The 23,896-nt window shown below is 39.2% G+C and overlaps 1 protein-coding gene across 2 annotated transcripts in view; it reads left to right on the top strand.

Moving 5' to 3' along the window:
* Window positions 1-23,896, top strand: part of PDE4D (phosphodiesterase 4D) — a 422,688-nt gene that overhangs the window by 79,648 nt on the left and 319,144 nt on the right. The window contains exon 1 of one of the 2 annotated variants that reach the window (XM_064140537.1): window positions 4,268-4,388. The exons of the other annotated variant lie outside the window; for it this stretch is intronic. Within the exon in view, the coding sequence (XP_063996607.1) occupies window positions 4,342-4,388 (47 nt within the window). The 5' untranslated portion in view covers window positions 4,268-4,341. Of the gene's footprint in view, window positions 1-4,267; window positions 4,389-23,896 lie in introns of those variants that run through there. 2 annotated transcript variants of the gene reach the window in all.

Raw genomic sequence — 23,896 nt, 5'->3', positions numbered from 1 at the left:
GGAGGTGCACTCAATCCTCTTATCCAGATAAAGATATTGAAACAAGACTGGCCTCAGCACTGAGCCCTGCAGAACACTATTTGTGGCTGAAGGTCAACTAGATTTGACTCAATTCTCGACAAATCGTGGATCCACATGCCCCTGGTGCAGTTTGTTTCTCATGAATATTACCTATTTTGTATGGTTTATATTTTTATCATCTTTTGATTGGTTTATATTTTTATCATCTTTTGATTTTTATATTAAAAATACAGCAGTAGAAGAACAGCAGTTCTTACCTATCAGCACTATCATCACTTAGCAGTTACTGTTACCTTAGGACAAGGCCTTTAAACTAAACCAAGGTAGATTCAGACTGGGTATGAGATAGAAATTACAGTGTTCAAACACTGGAAAAAGTTTCCCAGACAGGTGGTAGATGCTCCATCCCTGGAAAAATTCAAGGTCAGGCAGTAAGAGACTTCGTGCAACTCAATCTAGTTGAAGATTCCCCTGCTTATTGAAAGAAAGGTGGACTTGATGACCTTTAAAAGGTCCCATCCAACCCAAACCAGACTGATTCTGTGACCATGACCAGAAAGGTCACAAGGTGAAACTTCATTCTGGTGTCTGCTAGTGAATTTGCAGCTGTAAGACAAGCAAAGAAAATACTTTGTAACACTTCAGTTTAACAGACACAGACCTTAGTCAATTCTTAAGTGAATTTTCTGTTATCACTTGTAATTGAAAAGCTGAGTGCTCTGGGAGGAAGACTATGTAGAAATTAAGAAATGGAGATACAAATAATCCTCTTCTGTTCTTCTACCTCCAAAGAACAGAATGGGTAGATATTTGAATTTTCACACTCTTAATAGGCTAATTAAAAACACGGTTTATAGGATACATTTCCAATCCTCCCTGTGCAGATGTTTCATTGGACAGGCAGAAATGCAAGATTCCCAGGACCATTGAGAGTGTAAGTGCATAGGTCCACACTCTGCAGTCCAATGTGATTTCCAGTTTGTGACTTGCTTCCAACTTGGAAGCAAGAAATGCTCCCAGATAATCTGGTTCCTGCTACTAACATAGTTTGTCCATTGTCTAATTATTTTTAGTGGAAGTTCTCAAGGAGAGCTCATAGAAGGAAGTAGAATCTGGGACTCTTTCATTTTGGGGATGGGCTGTAACCACTTGCAGACTGCTGTTTCTGCCTCTGTCTTTATCCACAGGAAAACGCACATTCTTATACTCTAAATGCTAATGCTTAACATGCTGTTCTGGTAGTAGAACCAAGGAGTTGATGTAAAATCTGCTTCTGATTGCCTTTTTCCTTTTTTTTTTTTTTTTTTCTCCTTTTTTTTTTTTTTTAACTGAAACAGTGCTCACAAGTACTTTTTCAAATAACTTGATGAATGTGGATCATAACTAACATACCAATATGCTTATCTCATAAAAGAATTGCTACCACTAAATTTCATGTCACTGAACATTTTGTTGTTGTTGTTGTTGGTTGTTTTTTGTGGTTTTTTTTGTTTTTTTTTTCTTTTTTTGTGAATGTATTAACAAACTGTTATGGACTTGGAAAAATTTCTAAAGTCAGCCTATATTAGAAATGTAATAAAAACTCATTACTGGTTAAAAGTCTCTCTCTTTAATATGTCCCTGCACTGATGTTCCTATATTGTGTGTTTCACTTTGCTGTAATACTATATAATAACTTTATACGTGCCCACTCTCCAGCAGCTCTGCTTCTGGATGAAGTTAGTTGAGTCAATAGGTGGTATGTCTTATGCTGAACTTAAAACTAGAGAGAACCAGATAGATTCACATACAGGTTCAGAACAGACCCATTCAGAGATTTCAAATGTGTTAGGTGCCAGGTCAGTGTTCAGAAGCTCTTCTCAAGATAGTACAAGGCATTAAGCAAGTCTAGTGTTGAAAATGTCAGCGCCCATGGGATGACTGGGCACGTATGCATTTAGGCAAGTGCAATATGAAATAATAATGACAGTGCAGATTTGTGTAGCATTTGCTGTAGTTAATATTTCATAACTAGTGGATCTAGCCTGGAGAAAGCAGTAGACAACTGGATTAGTTAGATGTAATGTATTACCTTGCAGTTTCAATGGTTAGTTTTTATTCTTTTCCAGTATGAATTCCCAAAGTAAGTGGGGAGTGAGGGGAGTGTATGTGTGCTTTTTACATAAAACATAAGCATATCAGAAAAGTTTTAATAGCCTGCCTGGTCCCTTTAACAGTTACACTGAGTATTTTCTAGAACATTACTATATACTTTTGTAACTCTACAAAGTGAGTTCATTCTCACTTTTGTAACTCAGTACCTGCTGTCATGGTTGTTAATTAAATGAAAATAAAAGAAACCCCAATCTTCTTCATAGAGTAGTGGGGCATAAATGCTGCTAGCATCCCTTTAAATTTTAGAATCTGTTGTATTTTTGTGCTCCAGTTCTTCAACGTACAGTAATACACAAACGTGTGCAGCTCCCTCTTTATTACTGAACTGAAATAAATACTATTTCACTGTCAACACATTGTGACATTCAAATAGTTTAATATTTTATTCTTTCTCCAGAATGGCATCAGCTGTACTAGGGCTAATTTGGGGTATTGTAGAATAGAGCTGTGATAGCAGGAGAGCTGACCTTAAGGAAATAGGATCTATAAAATTTTGCAGTGTAATTTCTTATCATGTTACTCCCCAATCCACCCACACCCTAATCAAATACACAGTCTTATCACATGTTTTAATGTCACTGAAGTTGCAGCTGGCTTCCATACTGCAGGATTTCCTGTCTAAAAGGGCAAGGGGTTGATTTAAGTTCAAAAAGTCTTGGTGCAGTGCAAACCGTTTTAAAAGAATGGCAAGCAAACGATATATGGGCTGAGCACACTGAAGTATCAAAGCTTACCTAGCAATCTTTTACATTTCAGCAGAGATCAGCATAGTGAACTCTATTTCCCATATATATTTTTTCCTACAGATGCTCACACTTTGCATTTTCCCTTGCTTTCAGTCACTCGAGAAAAAAAGCCGATTGTTTTAGGGAAGTCTGTCCCGCTTTGTTTCTCCCCTGTGCCCCGTCCTCCCTGTCAGCCCCTCCGTGGCAGAAGCAGGGCAGGATGCGCTGTGTCGGGAGAACCCACCTAGAGGTCCCCCTTGACGCCAACATAGTCTCTGCCAGGCAGAGCCCTCTCCGCAGCCGAGCGTAGTCTGCTGCAGGGAAAGTGTCACCAAGCCCGCCAGTGTCCGGAGCTGCTCTCGGGCGAGGATATACGGAGCCCCGAGGGGTAGCTGGAAATCCTCGTCCAGGGAAAAGGAAGCAAGAGCCTATTGCCTGTGTTGCTTCAGAATATACGCCGTCTCTTTAGCTCGAGCTTAAGAATCTCCCCGAGGATATTTACCAGAGCGTCAGGAGTGATAACTACTATCTGGGAGCTGAATTGGGAGAAAAGGACAGCAGAGAAAGAATGCTTAGGTAACACGGGACTTAAAGCTTTGCTTTCGTTTTGCAACGTACAAATTGATGCACGTGCTTTTAATATACAGTATTAACATCAAAATAGAGCTAGGTTCTGCAGTAAAAGAGTCGATAGCTTAGTCATTTTACTTAAAGGGAGCCGGCAGCCTTATTATGGGGTTAGACAGCAAAGCTGAATTTTATCGTGATACGCTCATATCTCATGATGGTTTCAAACTGTAGTCCTGTTCTATGAGGCAGAAAAAGCATACTTCCTTCTTTCTTAGTTGAAGAAATAAACCCACAGAACAAATCCAGAAAGTTTGAGTTTGTTGTACATGGCTTCTAAATATCATCCTGGCCCCTGGGCTTGTAAGAAAGCAAAACTGCATTAAAGTGATCACTGATGAATATGTGTCTTAGAAAGAAGAAAAAGCAATATTCATTTCTGAACATGGCAAAGCAGTCTGAATTTCCACATCTCCCCCTAACCACTGATTTGGCTCGAATGACAAGAAACTATCTTTTGACTAACCTCTTCCAACTGTCCAAAATCCTGCATATGAAGATGCTTTAATTCCCAAAGCACTTGGATTTTTGTCAAGGCAAACTGTTGGCATTGTTATAACATCTTCTGTATACTGATTAGTTTAATATTTTTTAAGTAGCAACTGATGCATAAATGGATGGACGTGTACCTAGAAAACCCCATGAGAAGTCTTTCTTCGGCTCCTGGGAATTTTTATTTTTATGGATTACAGTAATTCTTGCAATAATCCCTGCTGTTAACTGCTCGTGCAGTTGTTCTGGAATGCATCTATGAATACCATAACAGATAAATCTGACTGACAAGCAAAACACGAATGTTGGAAGATCTGTGAACATGATGCATGTGAACAATTTCCCCTTTAGGAGGCATTCATGGATCTGGTGAGTAATCAATACACATTACAGACTGTTAAACTCAAAATGCTTGTTTGCAAAATACTGTGGCAACTACCAGATGCTGTGTTTTTCCCCTACATTAATGTGAAATGAAGACTAACTCTGCTATGAAAAAAAACCCGAAACAGTAACTCCGAGGTAGTAGTGGTGAAGTAATACCAGTTTGGCACTCCTTTCATTTGCAAAATAGACAAATGATGAAAATTCCATTGTTGTGGCCATGTTTTCTTGTATGATAAAAGCCTTTAAGCAGGGAGAGGTCTGTTCTTCCTCTACTAAAGAACTGCTTCTTCCCATTTTTTTCTTAGCCTGACTTGAAAGAAATAATGAAGACATATTTCTTTTTTCCCCAGTGATATTGTATTGTTTGCCCTGGAATTATTTATTTATATACATTCAAGTGACCAAACACAAGGAAAAAAAGCCCCAAACCACTCACTGACAGAACAATTCAGCAATCTTTTACAATGTAGTTGAATGTTAGCTTCTCAAACGTATCAGTTTGGAATCATGTAGCATTGGAATTCCTTTGTCATCACTGAAACGTTTCTTTCCTCTTTGAATCACAGACATCTACAGTTCTTGCTTACTGAGAAAATAATCATTCATTGTAACTTTCTGTGCAGTACAGTAGAGTTAACTTGCTTATAAATTCTACCAGTGGCTACTGCGTCATGTATTGCTCCCAATATTGGAATTAATGTCTTCATTAGTACTTAATAAACGCTCCTGGCCAAGGCAAAAATACTTCCTCCCTGGGTAAATACTGAGTCTTTCAAACTATTAGAAGCAAACGTGTTATGGAAGCTCATTAAAAAAACCAAAACAGCAAGGTGCGGGACTGTCGCCAGGGTGCATGTTTGTCTGGCACATTTGTCCTTGGTGCGTTTTCGCCTCTGCTCGTCCCTGTCTGGCTGGGAAGCTGCCGGCAGGGTTTTCCCTGGGAAACGTTGTGCTAGTGAAGCTCTTGCAGGAGAGCTCTTGCAGCCGACTCCTTTTCCCGGCACTTCCAACACTCATGTCGGAAAGCCGGTTGGGCGCCGGGCCCCCGAAGGCAGCGAGCACCGGCGCTGACGTCACGCGGGTGTCGCTCGGCGGCGGCGACGGCGGCTCCGCGAGCAGCCAATGGCGGGAGGCGGCCGCGGTCTGTCACAGCTGGGTGTGGGGAGTGGGGAGCGCTGGTGGCTGTGCGGGTCCCGGCAACGAGCTTGGAACCGGACCTGGAGCGGCAGTCGCGCTGGTGGCCGCGGCTGCTGGCATTGTTTAGTTGCACTGAATGGCATCATTCCGTAAGACCCGTCTCCCGCTACAGAGAATCCTTTTAGAGGAGGCTTCCAGCCACCCTCCCTAAAAACACAACAGTGCCATCCTCAGCATGTTTCACCCTTACGGCAGTTCATTTAGCAGAGCGCATGGGAAAGGGGAGAGCGGGCCACGCTCACCGGAGCACCGTTGCCATTGTCTGCTAACAATTCGGCGTACTTCTGTTCCTGATTAATTATTTTAAGCATGTGCTAACCCCTGGGGTTCATCGTCTGACTAAGCAGTCTTCTAACAGGGATTTTTTCTTATCTGCCTTCTTTAAAAGGTGGTTAGTTACCTTATGCACCTACGTGGACCTTGCCAGCACCTTGCTGTCTGCCTCAGTATGTGAACCCACTGCCTAGAAAAGACTGGCCGAAGTGTTGGCTGGGAAGACATTCAGTGATACTTTCTGTGTTTAAAATTTTAGCTGACAGCTAACTACTTACTGACCACATCTGTGCTTGACATATCGTAGATGTTAATTTGTTGAGTGGGAATGTTTTTAGTATGCTGATGTTCACCTCAGCTCTCAGAGAATTGGCAAATTTGCTTATTCATGCCACAGTAGATCTGTAAGAAGCGTTTATGAGTGCCATGGTTTTAAGTTGCCAGGCACAGTTTCTCTTTAAATTCTGAAACTTCACAAACCTATGCATTACCTATATGGCAGCCTTTTACATTGTGAATAGGAATTGACAGAGTTTTCTGTATGTCGGTAATAGGATAAAGGAAAATGTCTTCCATGGAAGGCAATTATATTTGTGCTTCTTTCATGCAGTTGTTATTTGATCATCTTTAATAATATTTCCCAGATACTGATGATGCAACACATCAAAGGTCCCTTGTGGCCAGCATCATTTATATATACATATACATCATGTACATACAGAAACAAGTATTGCAGAAGTAGGACTAATAATAAGGACTGCACCTTAGTGCTTTCTAAAGGTACTTTATGCCAATTAGGGACATGTACAGTACCTTTCTGTGCTAGTTCTCACATGGAATATGGAAATGAAGTGTTGAGTGGGATAAAAAAACCTGACTCTTCTATAATATATTTTTTTATTTCAGATGCTCGGGATTTTAATGCTACGTAGCCAGTGAAAGGAGTGGATGTATTTTTCATGCTTGGTCCTCTTTGAGTTTAGGGAAAACATAGCCAAAATGTGATGTCTCTGAGGGTGGGGTTTGACTGTGAATCTGTAAACATTTGGAAGTCTAGTGAAAATTCAGTGTCTGAACCTCCTGGTAATGCCAGTAGTATGTAGGAACAGATTACTGACAAAAAGCAGCTATAAAATATATATGTTCTCAAGGAGCATGAATGAGAGCAGCTATGATCTAAATGCACCCTAAAGGGCATATAAAACAGACACTGGAGTAGACAAAAGAGAGGTGTTTTGTCTGAGACTATTTCAAACAGTTTGGATTGTAGAGAAGCATCTACAAAATATGTATGATGAAAGGGGTGCAGTAGATGGGGCAAGTGATATCCTGGGTGAGGAAAAAGTTAGTCCTAGTGATAGGCAGATGCTATGGTAGTGCAGGGAAGAGTAGGATTTTGTAACTACTTTCCACATTATACAACATAAGTAGTGTATTGACAGCATGCATCTTAAAGCCATTCACACTGAAAGTAATTTCATAAATATTTACTTCTGAATTATATCACCTAGATTTCATTTCCATTATGTTTTGTCTACCTTTTTGATGGCAAATAAACAGAGTATTACGTTTTGGCTTGGCTAATTGCATAAACAAATATAATAGATGCCTTCTGGGTTTACCATAGGAAAAGTAGAAGTTTAAAACAAACCCTGTTTTATAATGTGTGCCCTTTAACTGATAAAGATTTGAAACTAATCCGTAAGTGAATAACTTTGCAGAATTGAAAATTCAACCTGTGACTACCCATTCCTTTCTGCCATTTTTTTTTCTGTTTGAAATGTAACATGTTTTACCAAGCCAGTGAATAAGGAAATTAACAAGCAAACCAACCAACCAACCAAAAAAAAAACCCAAAAAACCAAACCCACCCCACAATTTTTCTTGGTTACATTTTAATCCCACTGTATTTACTGACTTTGACCATAGTTGTTCTATATACTTAAGGTAACACAAGATGATGCAAATGCCTGGTTATACATGTTATCCTTTGCTTCACGTTAGTTTGATGACCGATTAGCTTTCTGAAAAGCACCTTAGTATAAATCCTTGAGTGTATACAGTTGCTGTTAAGCTTCTGTCTTCTGTTTTTGCAAGTGTTCTAAACTAATGAGAATTGTTAATTTGGACATTTTACAGAATTGCATGATTTTCAGACAGCCAAAAATTATTTTGTTTTTCATTGTTACATAGAGTTGGGGTTTTTTTGTGAAAATAGAACAATATGTAACTGTTGAGAAAAGTGATGGAAAATTAAGATCTCAGTGTTAATGCACAAAATAAACTTTTCATTATGTTCTCAGGACATGATGAGTCACCTTAGCTCGCAAAAGCATCAAGAGTCTGCCTAGTGCTGTGCTCTTCTCATGTAATAACTGTTCTAACCCATGAAGGATGAACTGTTTCTTGCCTTTATTTATGTGTTTACTTGATTTAGAAAGTGTTTTTATTTTGTTGTGAGTAAAGAAAAAAAAAAGCTGCTTTCTCAACGGCTTTTCAGTGCAGTATTCACGTAGGGTTTAGATATTTTATACTTAAGATATTAATATAAAAAACTGTAGAGTAATATATCATTCTTCCTCTGGAAATCTGGATTTGAGTCTGAATTTACAGAGTGGGGAAGGGGGGGTGCTTGGGAAATCATAATTTCTTAAGCTAAGAAGAAGTATTTTTTAAGATCAAAGAATTTTATTTAATCCTCTGTGGCCAGTACATTTTCACAGTACTGCTCAGTATGAAAGGTCACCTTATTCCCTGTGTTCTTATGCTTTGTGACAGGTGTTACTTTCCTTGAGGCAGTGCTGAAGTTTATTGCTTAAGATATGATGTGTATAGTAAGGTACTAAGAGAAACAAAGAGACCTAATGCAAACTCTGGGTGTCCTACACAGATAAGTATACTGTCGGGACCTTAATCTATTGTTGTAGAACAGCGAGATCATTTAAGCTGTGTTTTTGGATCACTGATATATTACTGCAACAGATTCAAACTAAACTTTTGTATCTTTGAAATGTGGACTCTTGCCAAGGCCCACTTTTTGCTGCTTGGCTTTCAGAGTATGCTATATGAATTAAGATGTTATTTTATACCTCAGTCCTTGGAATACACTACCTGTTTTGTTAATTTAGACAGAAAAAAAAAGCTTTAATTTGGACCGAAAACACTTAGAAACACTGCGTCTTGTTAGAATTAGAGTACATTTTGTAACCAGTCATTTTCAGGCTAATTAGAGTGCAGTTATTTCTTGAAGGAACCTGTACTTATAAAAAGCCTTGCTGGCTGGTTATAGACCTTGTTTATATCTTCTTGGAAACTTGAGTCACAGAATCACAGAATCACAGAATTAATCAGGTTGGAAAAGACCTTTGAGATTGTCAAGACCAAGCTATCACCCAACACCTTCTAATTAACTAAACCATGGCACTAAGTGGATCATCTAGCCTCATCCAGTCTCCTTTTAAACACCTCTGGGGATGGTGACTCCACTACCTCCTTGGGAAGCCCTTTCCAATAGGCAATCACGCTTACTTTGAAAAACTTCTTCCTATGCAGGCTGATCGTGTGGGGACATTTAGAGCCTGTCCCTGGTAAACTTGCAACAGTGGAGTTTCCAGACAAGCAGAATGCACTGAGACAGTAAGGAATAGCAGCAGGCAACAGCAGGCATGAGTGCAATGATAGAGCAGATGTGTTTACCTGCATATCTCCTTTTATCAATGTAGCCGAGACTAATGGGCCTCTGGACATGGAATAGCCAATCAGAATGGCAGTTATCCAAGCTTGAGCGTGTTATGTGAGGCCATAGGCTTGCTTTACCCAAATTTTGGAAAACCATAGGCCTTTCAGAAGGCAAACACAAGCTAAGTGTGTGTAGCTTTTTTATCACAGGATTAAAACATGCCTGGGCAAGCCAGTATATGTGTAAGCCTATTTCTGGCCCATCAGGGCTACCACAACACTTCCTAACATCCAGGTTAAACCTACCCTGGTGCAGCTTGAGACTGTGTCCTCTTGTTCTGTCACTGATTGCCTGGGAGAAGAGACTGCACCCTAGCTGTCTACAGTCTCCTTTCAGGTAGATGAAGAGAGCAATGAGGTCTTTCCTGAGCCTCTTTTTCTCCAGGCTGAACAACCTCAGCTGTCTCAGCTGCTCCTCACAGGGCTTGTGCTCCAACCCCCTCACCAGCCTTATTGCCCCAGTCACAGTAGTAAAAACTTAATAAATCTTCTTCTACTCATGAAACATTTGTTGAGTGTTTTTTCAGTTTCTCTACAGTCCTTTCCTTCTTACCTGCTTACAAAGATCCACCTTCTCTTCTTTGCAAAAAGCTAGTAAGTACCTGCACTTTGACTCAACAAAAATGACTCTGCACAGAGAATCACAGAAAGATAGGGGTTGGAAGGGATCTCTGGAAATCATATAATCCAACCATCCTGGCAGAGCAGCTTCACCTAGAATGGTTGCATGGGATGGTGTCAGGATGGGTTTTGTGTAACTCCAGATATGGAGACTCTACCACCTGCCTATTTGGGCACCTGCACATCATGTTTAGGTGAAACTTCTATGTTCAAGTTTGTGCCCACTGCCTCTTGTCCTGTCACTGAGCACCACTGGCTTCATCCTTATGACACCCACCTTAAGTATTTAAAAGCATTGATAAGATCCACTCTCCAATCTTTTCTGTGCTAAAAAGCTTCAAGTCCCTCAGCCTTTCTTTATAAGACCAATGTTCTAGTCCCTTAATAATTTTTGTAGCACCTCTAGTTCTTAAAAAAGTGTAACAAAGAAAACCTATTTAAATTATCATTGCATTAAACATGTTGATTACATATCACTTAAATTATTTATGCTGTTTCATTTATAAACTATTTTGTAAATAAATTTGTGGGTACTTCAGTTGTTTCTAAACATTCTGGCCTGACTTAGGCAAGTATGGTCTTTCATTCACAGATAGGTTCACCTGAGGATGGAATTCACCTGAGGATGGAATTTTGGGTCCTACTTGGAAAACAAGTGATAGTGTTAAATATCCTAGCAAATTAGAAAACTTACTTGAAATCCACATACCAGGCATTTGGAAACAACTAGGTTTATACATGAAAATGTATTCTTTTGTTTGATATTTTCAACATAGCATTTGTGGTCAGGAGAAGGGTAGAGGGAGGAAAGAACCATTAAAATGTTGAAAGCTCACAGTTAAAAAACTGAAGAAGGGTAATCAACAAATACAATTTACAGTTTGTAGTTTCATCACATTAAAACAGAAATAGATTTCACATGGCTATTATGCTAAATGGCAAGTTTAACACTAATATGTGTTACGTATTGTTTGCTGAAATCTTAATGGAATACATGATGCTTGGTATTTCTTTATGACTGGATTAACTCCTTAATAATAGTAGAATTGTTTAAGATTTTTTTTTTTACTTCAACCATTAAAACCACAAAAAAATATATCATAGAATCATAGAATCAACCAAGTTGGAGGAGACCTCCAAGATCATACAGTCCAACCTATTACCAAGCCCTGTCCCATCAAGTAGTCCATGACACTAAGTGCTTCATTCAGTCTTTTTTTGAACACCTCCAGGAACAGCAACTCCACCACCTTTCTTTGCAGCCCATTCCAATGGCAAATCACCCTCTCTGAGAAAAAACTTCCTCCTAACATCCAGCCTATGCTTCCCCCAGCACAACTTGAGACTGTTTTCCCCTTGTTCTTTTGCTGGTTGCCTGGGAGGAGAGACCAACCCCCACCTGGCTACAATGTCCCTTCAGGTAGTTGTAGACAGCAATGAGGTTGCTCCAGGCTAAACAATCCCAGGTCCCTTAGCCTCTCCTCACAGGCCTTGTGTTCCAGGCCCCTCCCCAGCCTTGGTGCCCTTCTCTGGACTCGTTCCAGTATCTCAGCATCTCTCTTGAGAGTATATAAAGATACTAATGAACAAACTACTGGTCAGTAGCTGTTAATAAATGGAATAATCTTCTGTATGTGACTCACTCTATAGAAACTAGGAAAATGGAGCTCACAAAATAAAAAGTTTAAAATGAGTGGATAGAACCAAACACAGTATCTGAAAAAGAAATTTAGATTTTTGCTTAGGAGGCTCTTAACTATTTTGAAGTGTCTGATCCATTCATATTAGAAAGTGTAAGAGAAAGAACGGGCATTTATTTCTTTACTTTTAAAAATAAGTTAATATTCCTAGATTGCTTCCAGAATTTATTACTATATTTAAAATAAGTATGAGAAAGTGGCATGAAAGTAAGTATTTTGCCTTATTTAGGCAGTAACCCTCTTTCTGTTGAGAATAGATTAAAACAGTTGCCTCAAGATACTTATCCACTGGAAAGCTGTAGTGAAACTGACTGTACCTGAGTCTGAAATGTATTTATGTAAGGGGAACTCTTTCTTTTAGTTAGCTTAGTTAATCTCTCAAAAGGAGAATCTCTAGTCTTCATATGTAGCAACTGTTTAATTTTACAGAACAACTTTTGTCAGGAGTTTCACCAAAAAATATGTGAAAGGTTATTTTTTTTTCTAAGCATGGCCTCCTATTTTCAGTTGTCTGAAGCAAGTGATTTAGGTTATTACTCCATATAGTCTCATTTCAATAGGGTTACTTCAATATGACAGCTTGTCCCTTTCAGGAAAATGGATAATTTTACTGAGATGAAAATAAATTACTGTAACTCTTTTTATCTGCAATGACATTTAGTACCTGATTCCATGATTTTTGTACAGCACTCATCAAATCACTAATTTCAGCCACTAACAATGGTATTTAATTAGAAATACAGGCAAATTTTATTACGATCAGTACTGGAATGAGCTTCCCAGGGAGGTGGTGGAGTCACCAATCCTAGATGTGTTTAAAGGTCATTTGGATGCGGTGCTTAGGGATATGGTTTAAGGTAAATCTTGTTGAGTTTGGTTATAGGTTGGTCTGGGTGATCCTGAGAGTCTTTTCCAACCTGGATGTTTCTGTGATTCTATGATTCTGTGGGATTCTAAAGGTCAAGTCAGTTACCTGTTTATCATATGGATATCAGTCCTAGATTTATTTTTCTTTATAGGTTTATTAGTACAGATTTAAAAGAACGAGTTCTTAAGCCATCTGGTTTTTAAGAGTAATTTGTTTTCTGGTGATGTCAGTATACATAGACACGCTTCAGATCCTTAATAGACATCAGATGCCTTTTTTGGGTTCTATTATTCTATGTTGATTGGATAAGGCTGGGGGATAGGTTGGACTGGATGATCTTGGAGGTCTCTTCCAACCTGGTTGATTCTATGATTCTATTTATTGTGTTTGTAATAGATAACACAATCTCTATTGTGATGACCGTAAACACTACAACTAGCAAAATAACTTTGGTTCACTTTGCAGCAGCAGTGTTCATTTGTGATGGATAACGTTGCTTATTGGAGCTCTCATCAGGAAGGACACTGAGATGAGTGTCTCTATGTTAGAAGTGGTAAGGGCAGGAGTGGAGTGGTAGGGAGGAGGTGGGAAAGCAGCTTCTGCAGCCCTCACTCACTCCAGCATCTGCTGGAAACTGCCAGCACTTAGGCTACAGAGTTTCTCCAACAGTTGCTGCACAGCAATGAGTTCTCTTAAGTTTAAGGGCATACCAAGAGCAGATCCTGTGACCCAGTCAACCCTAGAAACATACGAATCCAACCATTTTGAAAGCAAGGCTGTAAGCACTTGCTGTATTTTTTTTCTATAGAGAGTGGCCTGCTTCTAACCAAACAGCAAGGCAGAGCAGTATCAGGTGGAATGGTGCCATTCATTCTGTGGCCCTGGCGTCTCTTGCCAACATTAGCTCTTAGATCTCTGTCACCTTTTGTGTTTACTGCTGATGTGCTATGAGGACAGGCTACAAGAGTTGGGGCTCTTCAGACTTGAAAGGAGATAACTTGGAGGAGACCTTGTAGTGACCTTCTAGTATCTGAAGGGGGCCTACAGGAAGGCTGGGAAGGGACTATTTACAAGGTCTTGTAATGATAGGATGAGGAGTAATGGGTTTAAATTGGCAGAGGGGAGATTCAAACTAATGTTTGAAAAGGGTTCATTATGGGGAGGGTGGTGAGACACTGGCACAGGTTGCCTAGGGAGGTTGTGGGTGCTCCCTTCCTAGAGGTGTTTGAAGCCAGGTTGGATGAAACCGGTTGGATGAGACATTAAGCAACCTGTTCTAGTAAGGGCCACTGTGATGATCAAAAGTCTGGAGCACCTCTCCTATGAGGACAGACTGAAAGAGTTAGAGTTGTTTAGTCTGGAGAAGAGGAGGCTCCTAGGGGACCTTGTGGTCTTTCAGTATCTGAAGGAGGCCTACAAAAAAGCTGAGGAGGGACTTTTCAGGATATCAGGGAGTGACAGGACTAGGGGGAATGGAGTGAAGCTGGAGATGGGTAGGTTCAGACTGGATGTGAGGAGGAAGTTCTTCACCATGAGAGTGGTGAGAGCCTGGAATGGGTTGCCCAGGGAGGTGGTTGAGGCCCCATCCCTGGAGATGTTTAAGGCCAGGCTGGATGAGGCTCTGGCCAGTCTGGTCTAGGGTAGGGTGCCCCTGCCCATGGCAGGGATTTTGGATCTCGATGATCCTTGTGGTCACTTCCAACCCTCACTGATTCTGTGATTCTAGTAGGAGATGTCCCTGCCTATGGCAGGGGGTTGGAACTAGGTGATACTTGAGGTCCCTTCCAACCTAAACCATTCTATGATTCTACCCTCTGTTATTCACATGCAATTTGAAGTTTTTGGAGTTGAACTTCCTTTAAATTGGGAAAAACACACAGCTCATTTGTAAGATTCAGAGCTGGAGAAGAACTTAAGGATGGAACAGACTTTCTTTTTACAGTAGAAACATCAAGCACAGCAAGTCAAATAGCCAATATGTGTTTTTGGATACTAGGGGATTGAGTAGATTTTCATTATCAAATCATAGAATAGCAAATTATTTGAGTTAGAAAGGATCTTGGTTTTAACCTGCTCTTGCCATGAGCAGGGACATCTCCTACTAGACCAGGTTGCTGAAGGCCCAGTCCAACCTGGCTTTGAACACTTTCCAGCTTGGAGCTTGCACGACTTCTGTAGGATACTTCTCCACCCTCATGGTAAATTTGCTTTAATGTCTAATCTAAATCTAGCTTCTTCCAGTTTGACACCATTACACCTTGTCCTTCCACAACAGAATGAAGTTATTAACTGCAATGTTATTTTCATTTAGCGAACAGCTAAATACTTAGGATAACAGGTTAACTGTGAGTTTGGATGTTATATTTAAAGAGGAAGGTTTGGTTTTCTGAAACTGTACTTCAGTTGTTATTTATGCTTTATTACCAAGTATGAACCAATTAAAATCAACATGTCAAAGTCTTAAATTTTTTATGTGTCTTAGACTACTTATGAAATTTAATTTTCATAGCCTGTGAATGTCATCTCCCAGTAGTACTTCTTTGGATAATTCATATTTAGATGAATAAGTGCAATAATTGAGAAAGGAATGTCATCCATACCTCCTAAAACTTAAGAGAAAGGAACAAGTATGCAGTTCAGAAACATATGAAAATCAATGCTCAACAAAACTAAGGACAAAACCAATGTAGTTTTAATAGGTTAGCTGCATTGTATTGTGAAATAACTGTTTACGTATCATGCTGTCTTCTGACAGCAGAATTATTTAGTAAAATAATTCTGGTGTGAGGACTTAATATCTTTTGCATATTGATGCAATTAGATTGCCTCTCTTAATCAACTAATTTATATTTAGCCATCTAAAGAGTAATTTAGATTTGCAACTTAAGGGACTTTATTTAATTCTTAAACTCAGAGGTATTTTGTCCAATGTTTTTTAACTCATGGAGGACCTGAAAGATCCCTGGACCTGTCCTCAAAACTGTTACTCTAATGGAGTTCTGTCCACTATAACCCTGTTGTTTCATTTTGTACAATACATCTCATGGCACAACTGCCCTAAAAAATATGGCCTGTGAACTGCTGTTAAGATCTTGTGTTTTGCCTCTCCTCAGTATTTTAATTTGCAAATAGTGGGTCTGAACCTTATACACATTACAGATTAACCAAATTAAATATTTTTCTGCACTGTATTTGGCTCATAAATATGTCCTGCTTTTATGACAAGTTTTTTCCTCTCACATCCCATCATATTACCTTTGTAGTGTCTTGCTTTCTACAAAATAAGAATAAGAAGAAGTGGAAGAAGCTGTGATACTGTGGCAGTAGGCAACAAAAAGTTACGATAGAATATCTACCTTCTGAACAGGTCATAAACCAAATAGACATAGTGAAATAAAAATGATCCTTTTCCTCATCTTGTACTTAGAGTATTGAGATATGGAGAAATTTATACCTGGGAGAAGAGTGGGAGGATACATTCCTTGAATGTCTTGGCTTGATGCCTAGCTTTGCATTCTTTTGTTTGTTTTTAATGTGCTTTCAGCCTTTCCACATTGTCTCTAATGTTGCAAGAGAATAATTTTTTTGGCTGTCCTTTAACACAGAGATCTTGAAATGAAGATATGATGAAGGTTACCAGTCAACAAATATGTTTTCTTTCCCTGCTACTGGTTGGGATTTTGTTCTTAAGTGTCCTTGGAATGCTCTTCAGGCTAAAAGTACAGCAGTAACTGTGCAATTCCCCCTGAGAATTTCCAGGCCCTCTAAATAACTACCATAGGAAGTGGTTTCTCCCTCCTAGGATATCTGTACCACATTGTCCCACGAAGTGTGATGATCCTAGGAACTCCCCAGAGAAGGAGACTAGTTAATGGCTTCTGTTTGTCTCTTTTTTTGCACCTTTCTAATCCCACAGCATTTGGGATGTACAGTGCACAAATACTGAAATTATCCTTTCCAATATTAGAGGGATTTTAATGGGAGGATTAGTTTGCGATATTGACTATATTTGTTAGGAAGTTATAGCTAGGTAAAAAGACAGTTAAGGTGCTGTGTCATCTGTATAATACACATTTTCAAGTGCTAAATGCTTTAATGGTTAAATTACTGCATTATAGGTTGATGATACAGCATAGCTGTATTCTGCAAGTATCTTTATCAAGAACGAAATTTTGATATGCTATATGATCCTTGCTACCTGTCATATTTCATTCTGTAGGATTGCATTTTGCAAGTAGATGTAGCTTGTGGTGAGGTAACTACCACTGGGAATGCCACAGTCATGAAAAGGTATGCATGCTGAGCTGCAGCTGAGCTAATATATTGCTATTTATGGCACCCAAGCAGGAATCAGAGATTAAGTCATAATAAGGTAGGGATTGTACCAGCTAGAGGCTCACTTGATTGTTCCATGAAGTAGAAGAAGGATTTTAAGAGATGATGATTTAGAGCATTGCTTATCCCCTGCAAAGAGAATATTTGCGTAACAAGCATCTTTGAGTCATCAGTTCACACAATCCTACAATAAGATTGAATACTCAGGCCATATATAAAAGAAAGTAATTCTGAAAAGCAAATTTAATCTACTTCCTTAAGCAGAATATGTGACGATGTATTTGGATCAGCCTTTAGAAACTGCACTTAGAAAATATATGGTCAGATAGGTAATGGCAACTGTTTAAAAAAAAAAATTCACAAAGTGAAACAAACATTCAGAGCAGTAACAGCAAGATTTTTTTTTTCTCCTTTATCTTTTGATGAAACGTTTCATTTCTGCCATCTCCCACCCCCACCCCCTCAAAAAAAAAGGACTGCTCATCTCCTTATGCAGCACTTTTAATTTTTTGGTAATTGGAAAACATCAAGTACATAAGCATAGTTGTGACAGAGTTAACCAGGTTGGAAAAGAACTTCAAGACTATGGACTCCAACCTATCACCTAATGCTTTCTAATTAACTGAACCGTGGCACTAAGTGACTCATCCAGCCTACTTTTAAATACCTCCAGGGATGGTGACTCTACCACCTCCATGGGCAGCCCATTCCAATGACCAGTCACTCTGTATGTGAAGAACCGCTTCCTAACATCCAGCCTAAACCTGCCCTGGTACAGCTTGAAACTGTGTCCTCTTGTTCTGTCACTGGTTGCCTGGGAGAAGATGCCAACCCCCAGCTGGCTACAATCTCCTTTCAGGTAGTGGAAGGTGCCTCTTCTTCTCCAGGCTGAACAACCCCATCTCCCTTAGTCACTCCTTGTAGGGCTTGTGCTCCAGCCCCCTCACCACCTTTGTTGACCTTTTCTGGACATGTTCAAGAACCTCAACATCTTTGTTGAATTAAGTGGCCCAGAACTCGACACAGTACTCAAGGTGTGACCTAACCAGTGCTGACTGCAGGGGCAGAATGACTTCCCTGGTCCTACTGGTCATACTATTCCTGACACAGGCCAGGATACCGTTGGCCTTTTTGGCCACCTTGAGCATACTGCTGGCTCATGTTCAGTTGGCTGTCAACTAGCACCTCCAGGTCCCTCTCTGCCTGGCTGCTTTCCACATGTTCACAGGTATTTTACTGGAAATTAATCAAGAGAACAGATGCAGAATGATAGGCAGGAAGAAGTACTTTGTGACTCTCTTCTGAATATGCAACTATTTATATATGAGAATTTTATTTTCCCTGATTCCTTAATGAAATGAGACTTACATCATCATACATATCTGTTTCCCCCTTATAGCTTCAGAATCTCTTGTTTGATTTCAAGTAAATTTTTGAGGGTAGGAGTTTTAAAATATAAGTTATTTGGAAAAAAAAAAACAAACAACAAAACAAAAAGATGTTTGGAAAGAGCTTTCAGGTTGTGCTTTCACTGAGGGAAGGATTTCTGTGTTCTAGTGGTGCAGCTTCTGTCCAGACAGAGCCCTTGCAGAGATTGACATAAGCTCAGCAATTCTTGGCTGTTGAACTTTCAAATTAAGTATGTACAGGTGGGTCACAACAGAGGGAGGTGGCTGGAAGAGCTTTGCAGTATTTTGTGCAATGACTTTCTTTTGCAGTTCGGGTGTACAGAGAGAGAATAAAACTAGTGAACTCTGTTACATACATAGAATCACAGAATGGTTTAGGTTGGAAGGGACCTCAAAGATATCTAATTCCTGCCCCCTACCATAGGCAAGGATACCTGCCATTAGAACAGGTTGCTCAAGGCCACGTCCAGCCTAGTCTTGAACACCTCCAGGGAGGGAGCATCCAAAGCCTCCCTGAGCAACCTTTTCCAGTGTCTCTCTGCCCTCATTGTAAAGAACTTCCTAACATCTAGCCTAAATCCCCACTTCTCTCAGTTTAAACCCATTACTCCTTGTCCTGTCATTACAATACCTTGTAAACAGAGAGTATAGAAAAAAGCAGAGTCAAAGCCTCATGCATGCATGCAGGCATGTGCAGGATAGAAACACAATCAGAACAAAGCTTTTAGTAATGATGAACCTGTATCTCTGTTAGACAGAGATCTAAGTCTTTAATATTATATTATCAATAATTTCAAAAGCCCTTCATTTATATCTTAGGCTGCCTCTGGGGCCTGGAAAAAAATACACTTCAAAAGTGACAGGGTAGTCTGGTCATTTTATATTTTTCCATCATCAATAGCATAGGTAACAGCAAGAATTTGGAAAGCACCAGAAAATCTTGAGAACCTCATCAGAACAGCAATGATACCATATTTTCCTTGTTGAAAATATACTCCTTTTTTTTTCTTAACTGTCACTTTTTGAAAACACAGAAGGAGATAATTAGAAGCATATTTAAATTTCTAAGAAACCTATTTTTCTTTCCTAGCTATTTACCAGTGCTGAAAATGCTGAGTGTTCAAGATGTATTGGTTTTAGCTTTCAGGAGCGTAAGTTGATTACATCAGTGCAGTTGGAATGAGGTGTGTCATAGTAACAGTGACGGCTGCAGTCTTTAAGAGGCATCATATTTCTGATATCAAGAAACTTCTATCCTGTACTCTTACCCATATAAGTTTTGCACAATCATTGTTTGTTAGGGAATACTGTGAAGAAATAGCAAATGTGCTTGCATATCTAGAAAAAGGAGGTTTTGTTTAGTGTTCTCTGTCCCTTGTGGAATCCTACATGAAGAGCACATGGAATCATAGAATCATGAAATCATAGAATGGTTTGGGTTGGAAGTGACCTTTAAAGGTCAGCTAGGCCAGCACCCCTGCCATTAGCAGGAATGTTTTCAAATAGATCTGATTTCCCAGAGTCCTGTCCCACCTAACTCTTTCCAAGAATGGAGCCTCTAGCAACTGTCTGGGCAGCCTGTCCCAGTATTTCAGCACCCTCACTGTAAAGAAATCTTTCCCTATATATACTGTAAATCTAGCTTCTTTCAGTTTAAAACCATTACCCCCTTGTCCTGTTGCAACAGGCTCTACTAAAAAGTCTATCTCCATCTTTCATGTAAGCCCTCTTTAAGTATGAAGGGCTACAAAGAGGTGACCCTAGACCCTTCTCTAGCCTGAGTAGCCCAAACTCTCTCAGCCTCTCTTCATAGGAGAGGTGTTCTGATCATTTCCGTGGCCCTCCTTGGGACCCACCCACTTTTAGTCTGTGTCTTTTGTGTACTGTGTATTCCAGACCCAAATGTAGTACTCCAGGTGGAATCTCAACAACGGTGGGATCTCAGCAGAATCAACTGCACTGAGCTGCTGGCCATGCTTCTTTTGATGTTACCCAGGAAGATATAGTTGACCTCCTGGGTGCAGCTTTTCACCTCCAGTATCCTTTCTGGGTACTGCAGGATTTCTCTGAACCATGTAATTCCTCGGCCTGTAGTGATGCCAGGGTTTGGCCCAACCTGACTTCAGGACCTTACACTTGGCCTTTTTGAACCTCATGCATTTCACATTGGCCCGTGTCTTAGAGCTTGTCCAGGTTTCTGGACATATCAGAACAGGGAAATAAAATTTGCAGGGAATCCAATGGATGCAGTTATATGCATTTTGTAACTGCATATGGGTTTTCAGCTACTGGGTGTCCCAACTCCTTGTGTACTGTGCAATTAAATGATAAATGCCAGAGAATTTTTGTATTTTAGATATGTACCTGCCATGACAAGAGACGGTTGATTGTAGAATTGGAGAAGATCCTTTTTAAAACCTCCCAAATCTTTAAAAAGTTACTCTTGACAAGTGCTTCAGATGCTAAGTTTTATGCTTGTTGATCCTTTATCAATGCAGCTTTAAGGGCAAGTTAAACAGTGTGCCAGAATGATTTAGCTACCACTCCATTGGATTTTCTAATACCTCTCTGTTAGAGTTATGTTAGCAAAGTAGAACAAATCAATGGGATTTAATTGGCCACTTGGACCTTCAGGCTGGAAATTAGAGTAGACCTAAACTCTATCGGATGAGGGAGGCTCTGGAACAGCCTTCCAATAACTTGCTGCAGCAAAGCATGAAAGTAATTGACAATTGCATGTTAGCTGTGAAAAGGTTTGTATGATGTGGAGCCTGTGACAGCTAGGGCAAGGTGACTGTGTCACCCAGAATGTCCCTACTTCTTTTAGGTTTCTTTCTGGTGAATGAATTCTTTGGGGGTTTGGGGTTTTTTTTTGTTTTGTTTTCTGTGGGTGTTTTGGTCTGGTTTTGGTTGGTGGGTTGTTGTTGTTGTTGTTGTTGCTTTGTCACTGCAGGAATTAAAATCATCATTGGATGTATTTCTGAAAGATAACTCCAGGTTATACTCTGTGGGGTCAGCTATAATGTATATGTCTATAATGTACTACCCTGAGTGGTACTGCCTCATCTTGACAGCTAAACTTTGGTAGTAACACAGAATTGCTTTAGCAATGCCACTGATGTATTTCAGATTGTTTCACTATTGTATCTGCCATCTAAATAATTGTAAAGTGTGTAAACAAAATGCTTAAGTATATTTTAAATTATTTTTGATACCTCTTTGATTTATCTTTCTGTTTTCACAGAAAAGTGAAAAGATCCTTTTAAAGTAATGTACACATTATTTACCTGTCTGAAAATAAACTGCTAGTCATCAGCTACTTTTTGTAAAGTTACTAAGACAAGAGATTGATGCACCTGTCAACAGAACAGATCGTTCATTTAATACCAGGTTCAGGAAGAGGGTTCAAAAAATCATACAAACTTTTGAAAATGTGATAGATAACAGTGAAAAAAAAAATTGTACCATGTCATCTAACCCCATTTTAGTAAATAATACATTTTGAAAACTGATTCAGTTTTTAGTCAATAGCTGTATCAATTTTGTCTTAAATCGCTTGAATAGTTTCCGTGTGCAAAAAAGTGATGCATAGATGGAATTTCTGTGCTGGAGCTCATCTGTAGAGCTCACTTGAGCATTTGTAAATTTCATGGTGTCTTCCCATCTACCAAAAAGCATCACCAAGGATACAGAGACTTACAGACAAGTTTTCTCCCATTCCGTATTTCTGTAGAATACTCTGAATATTAGGCTATGTAGTAATCTTATGTGTCTATTTCTGCCCTCTTCTCCGAGCTGTTATGTTTTAATGTAGAGTGCACTAGTAGAAGTTGTTCCTTATCAAGGTGAATAGGGCAATCTGCAAACAGCAGAAGCAATTAAATATAAATCCTACTGTCGCATGGCAGAGCTGTTTAATAAATTACGATGACCCTAGCAGCAGCTTCTTGTCTCAATAGGATTTTCATCTCAGTGAGAAAAACAGATTAAAACATAATCTAAAAGTAATCCAAATTAATTGTCTGTCTTTCTTCTCTTTCTCCTTCCTTCCTTCCTTCCTTCCTTCCTTCCTTCCTTCCTTCCTTCCTTCCTTCCTTCCTTCCTTCCTTCCTTCCTTCCTTCCTTCCTTCCTTCCTTCCTTCCTTCCTTCCTTCCTTCCTTCCTTCCCTCCTTCCCTCCTTCCCTCCTTCCTTCCTTCTTCCTGTTAACTAATTTCTTGGTATTATTTGCAAATTTCTCTCCCTTTTTGGTTGTTAGATTGCATTATAATCTTTTAGCACGTAGGATTCATATCTCGTTTGGATCGAAAAACTGGTGGACAGGTGAATACAATTGCTTTTGACAACTGAATACAACTTTGATGATAGCTTTCAATTTATGCTGTGCCTGATCTGTTGCAAAGTATCTCAGTAAATATGATTATTAATTATAAAGTATCCAGTATGCTCAACACTGATGCAACACAGATCTACTAATTCAGTTATCTCTGATGAATATTTTCAGTATTGTACTTTATATACAGACAAAATACCTATTTTTCTGAACATTCCGTTTTCTATTGTTTTCTAATTAAGTATCTGACAGCAATGTAGTAGGCTTTTTTTGCCTGCATGCTGAACAGATACAGCCTAGTATTCTTTTACATTATTAATGGCATATTTGTATGAGATATTTTCATCACTGTAGTTCATTTGTACATATTCTGTCAGGAATGTAGCCTAAAATCAGAAATTAAGTGACAGGCATGCTAGTTATTTCTATCTCATTCAACTATATAAATAGTTTGTACTTCTTTTAGCTTGTGCATTTGGCAATGCCTCACTGCAGATGAAAGATAGATTGGTGTTTTAGAAGATGATTACTCCAACAACTTTGAGATAACTTTCCAAGGATGTAATTTGTGCCATATTTAAGAATGCTTTTTTTGTTTCTTCTTTAATGTGTGGTACATTTATTACTCATTTGCACTTTATTTCATTTTTCACAGTTATTTTCAATACTTTTATAGAGATATTGTCAGCTATTTCTATCTCCTTTTAAATACTCAGATCTGTTCTTCATAAGACTGAACTGGTGCCTCTGCTACATTTTTTCTGTATTTTTCTTTTTGCATGTCTTGCTGTAAGCATTACAGAACACCAATACTGATTCATAGTGGTCAGACTGGAAACATGGTGACCATTGCTAGAACATAACAAAGAGGTTTAGGTCTTTGATTTTATTTTTTTTTTTAAAGAATAGTGGATTCTTGAAAAAATGTTTTCCAGAAATTACAACATTTCAAACCTCTTACCTTCTTGTCCTTGGATTCTTTATTTTGTTTGTTTGGTTTTCAGTTTTGTTAATATT

This window comes from Pogoniulus pusillus, chromosome Z (genome assembly GCF_015220805.1).
Source record: "Pogoniulus pusillus isolate bPogPus1 chromosome Z, bPogPus1.pri, whole genome shotgun sequence".
NCBI lineage: Eukaryota > Metazoa > Chordata > Aves > Piciformes > Lybiidae > Pogoniulus > Pogoniulus pusillus.
The sequence above is the reverse complement of the archived record's forward strand: the minus strand, read 5'-3'. Positions and strand labels throughout refer to the sequence as shown.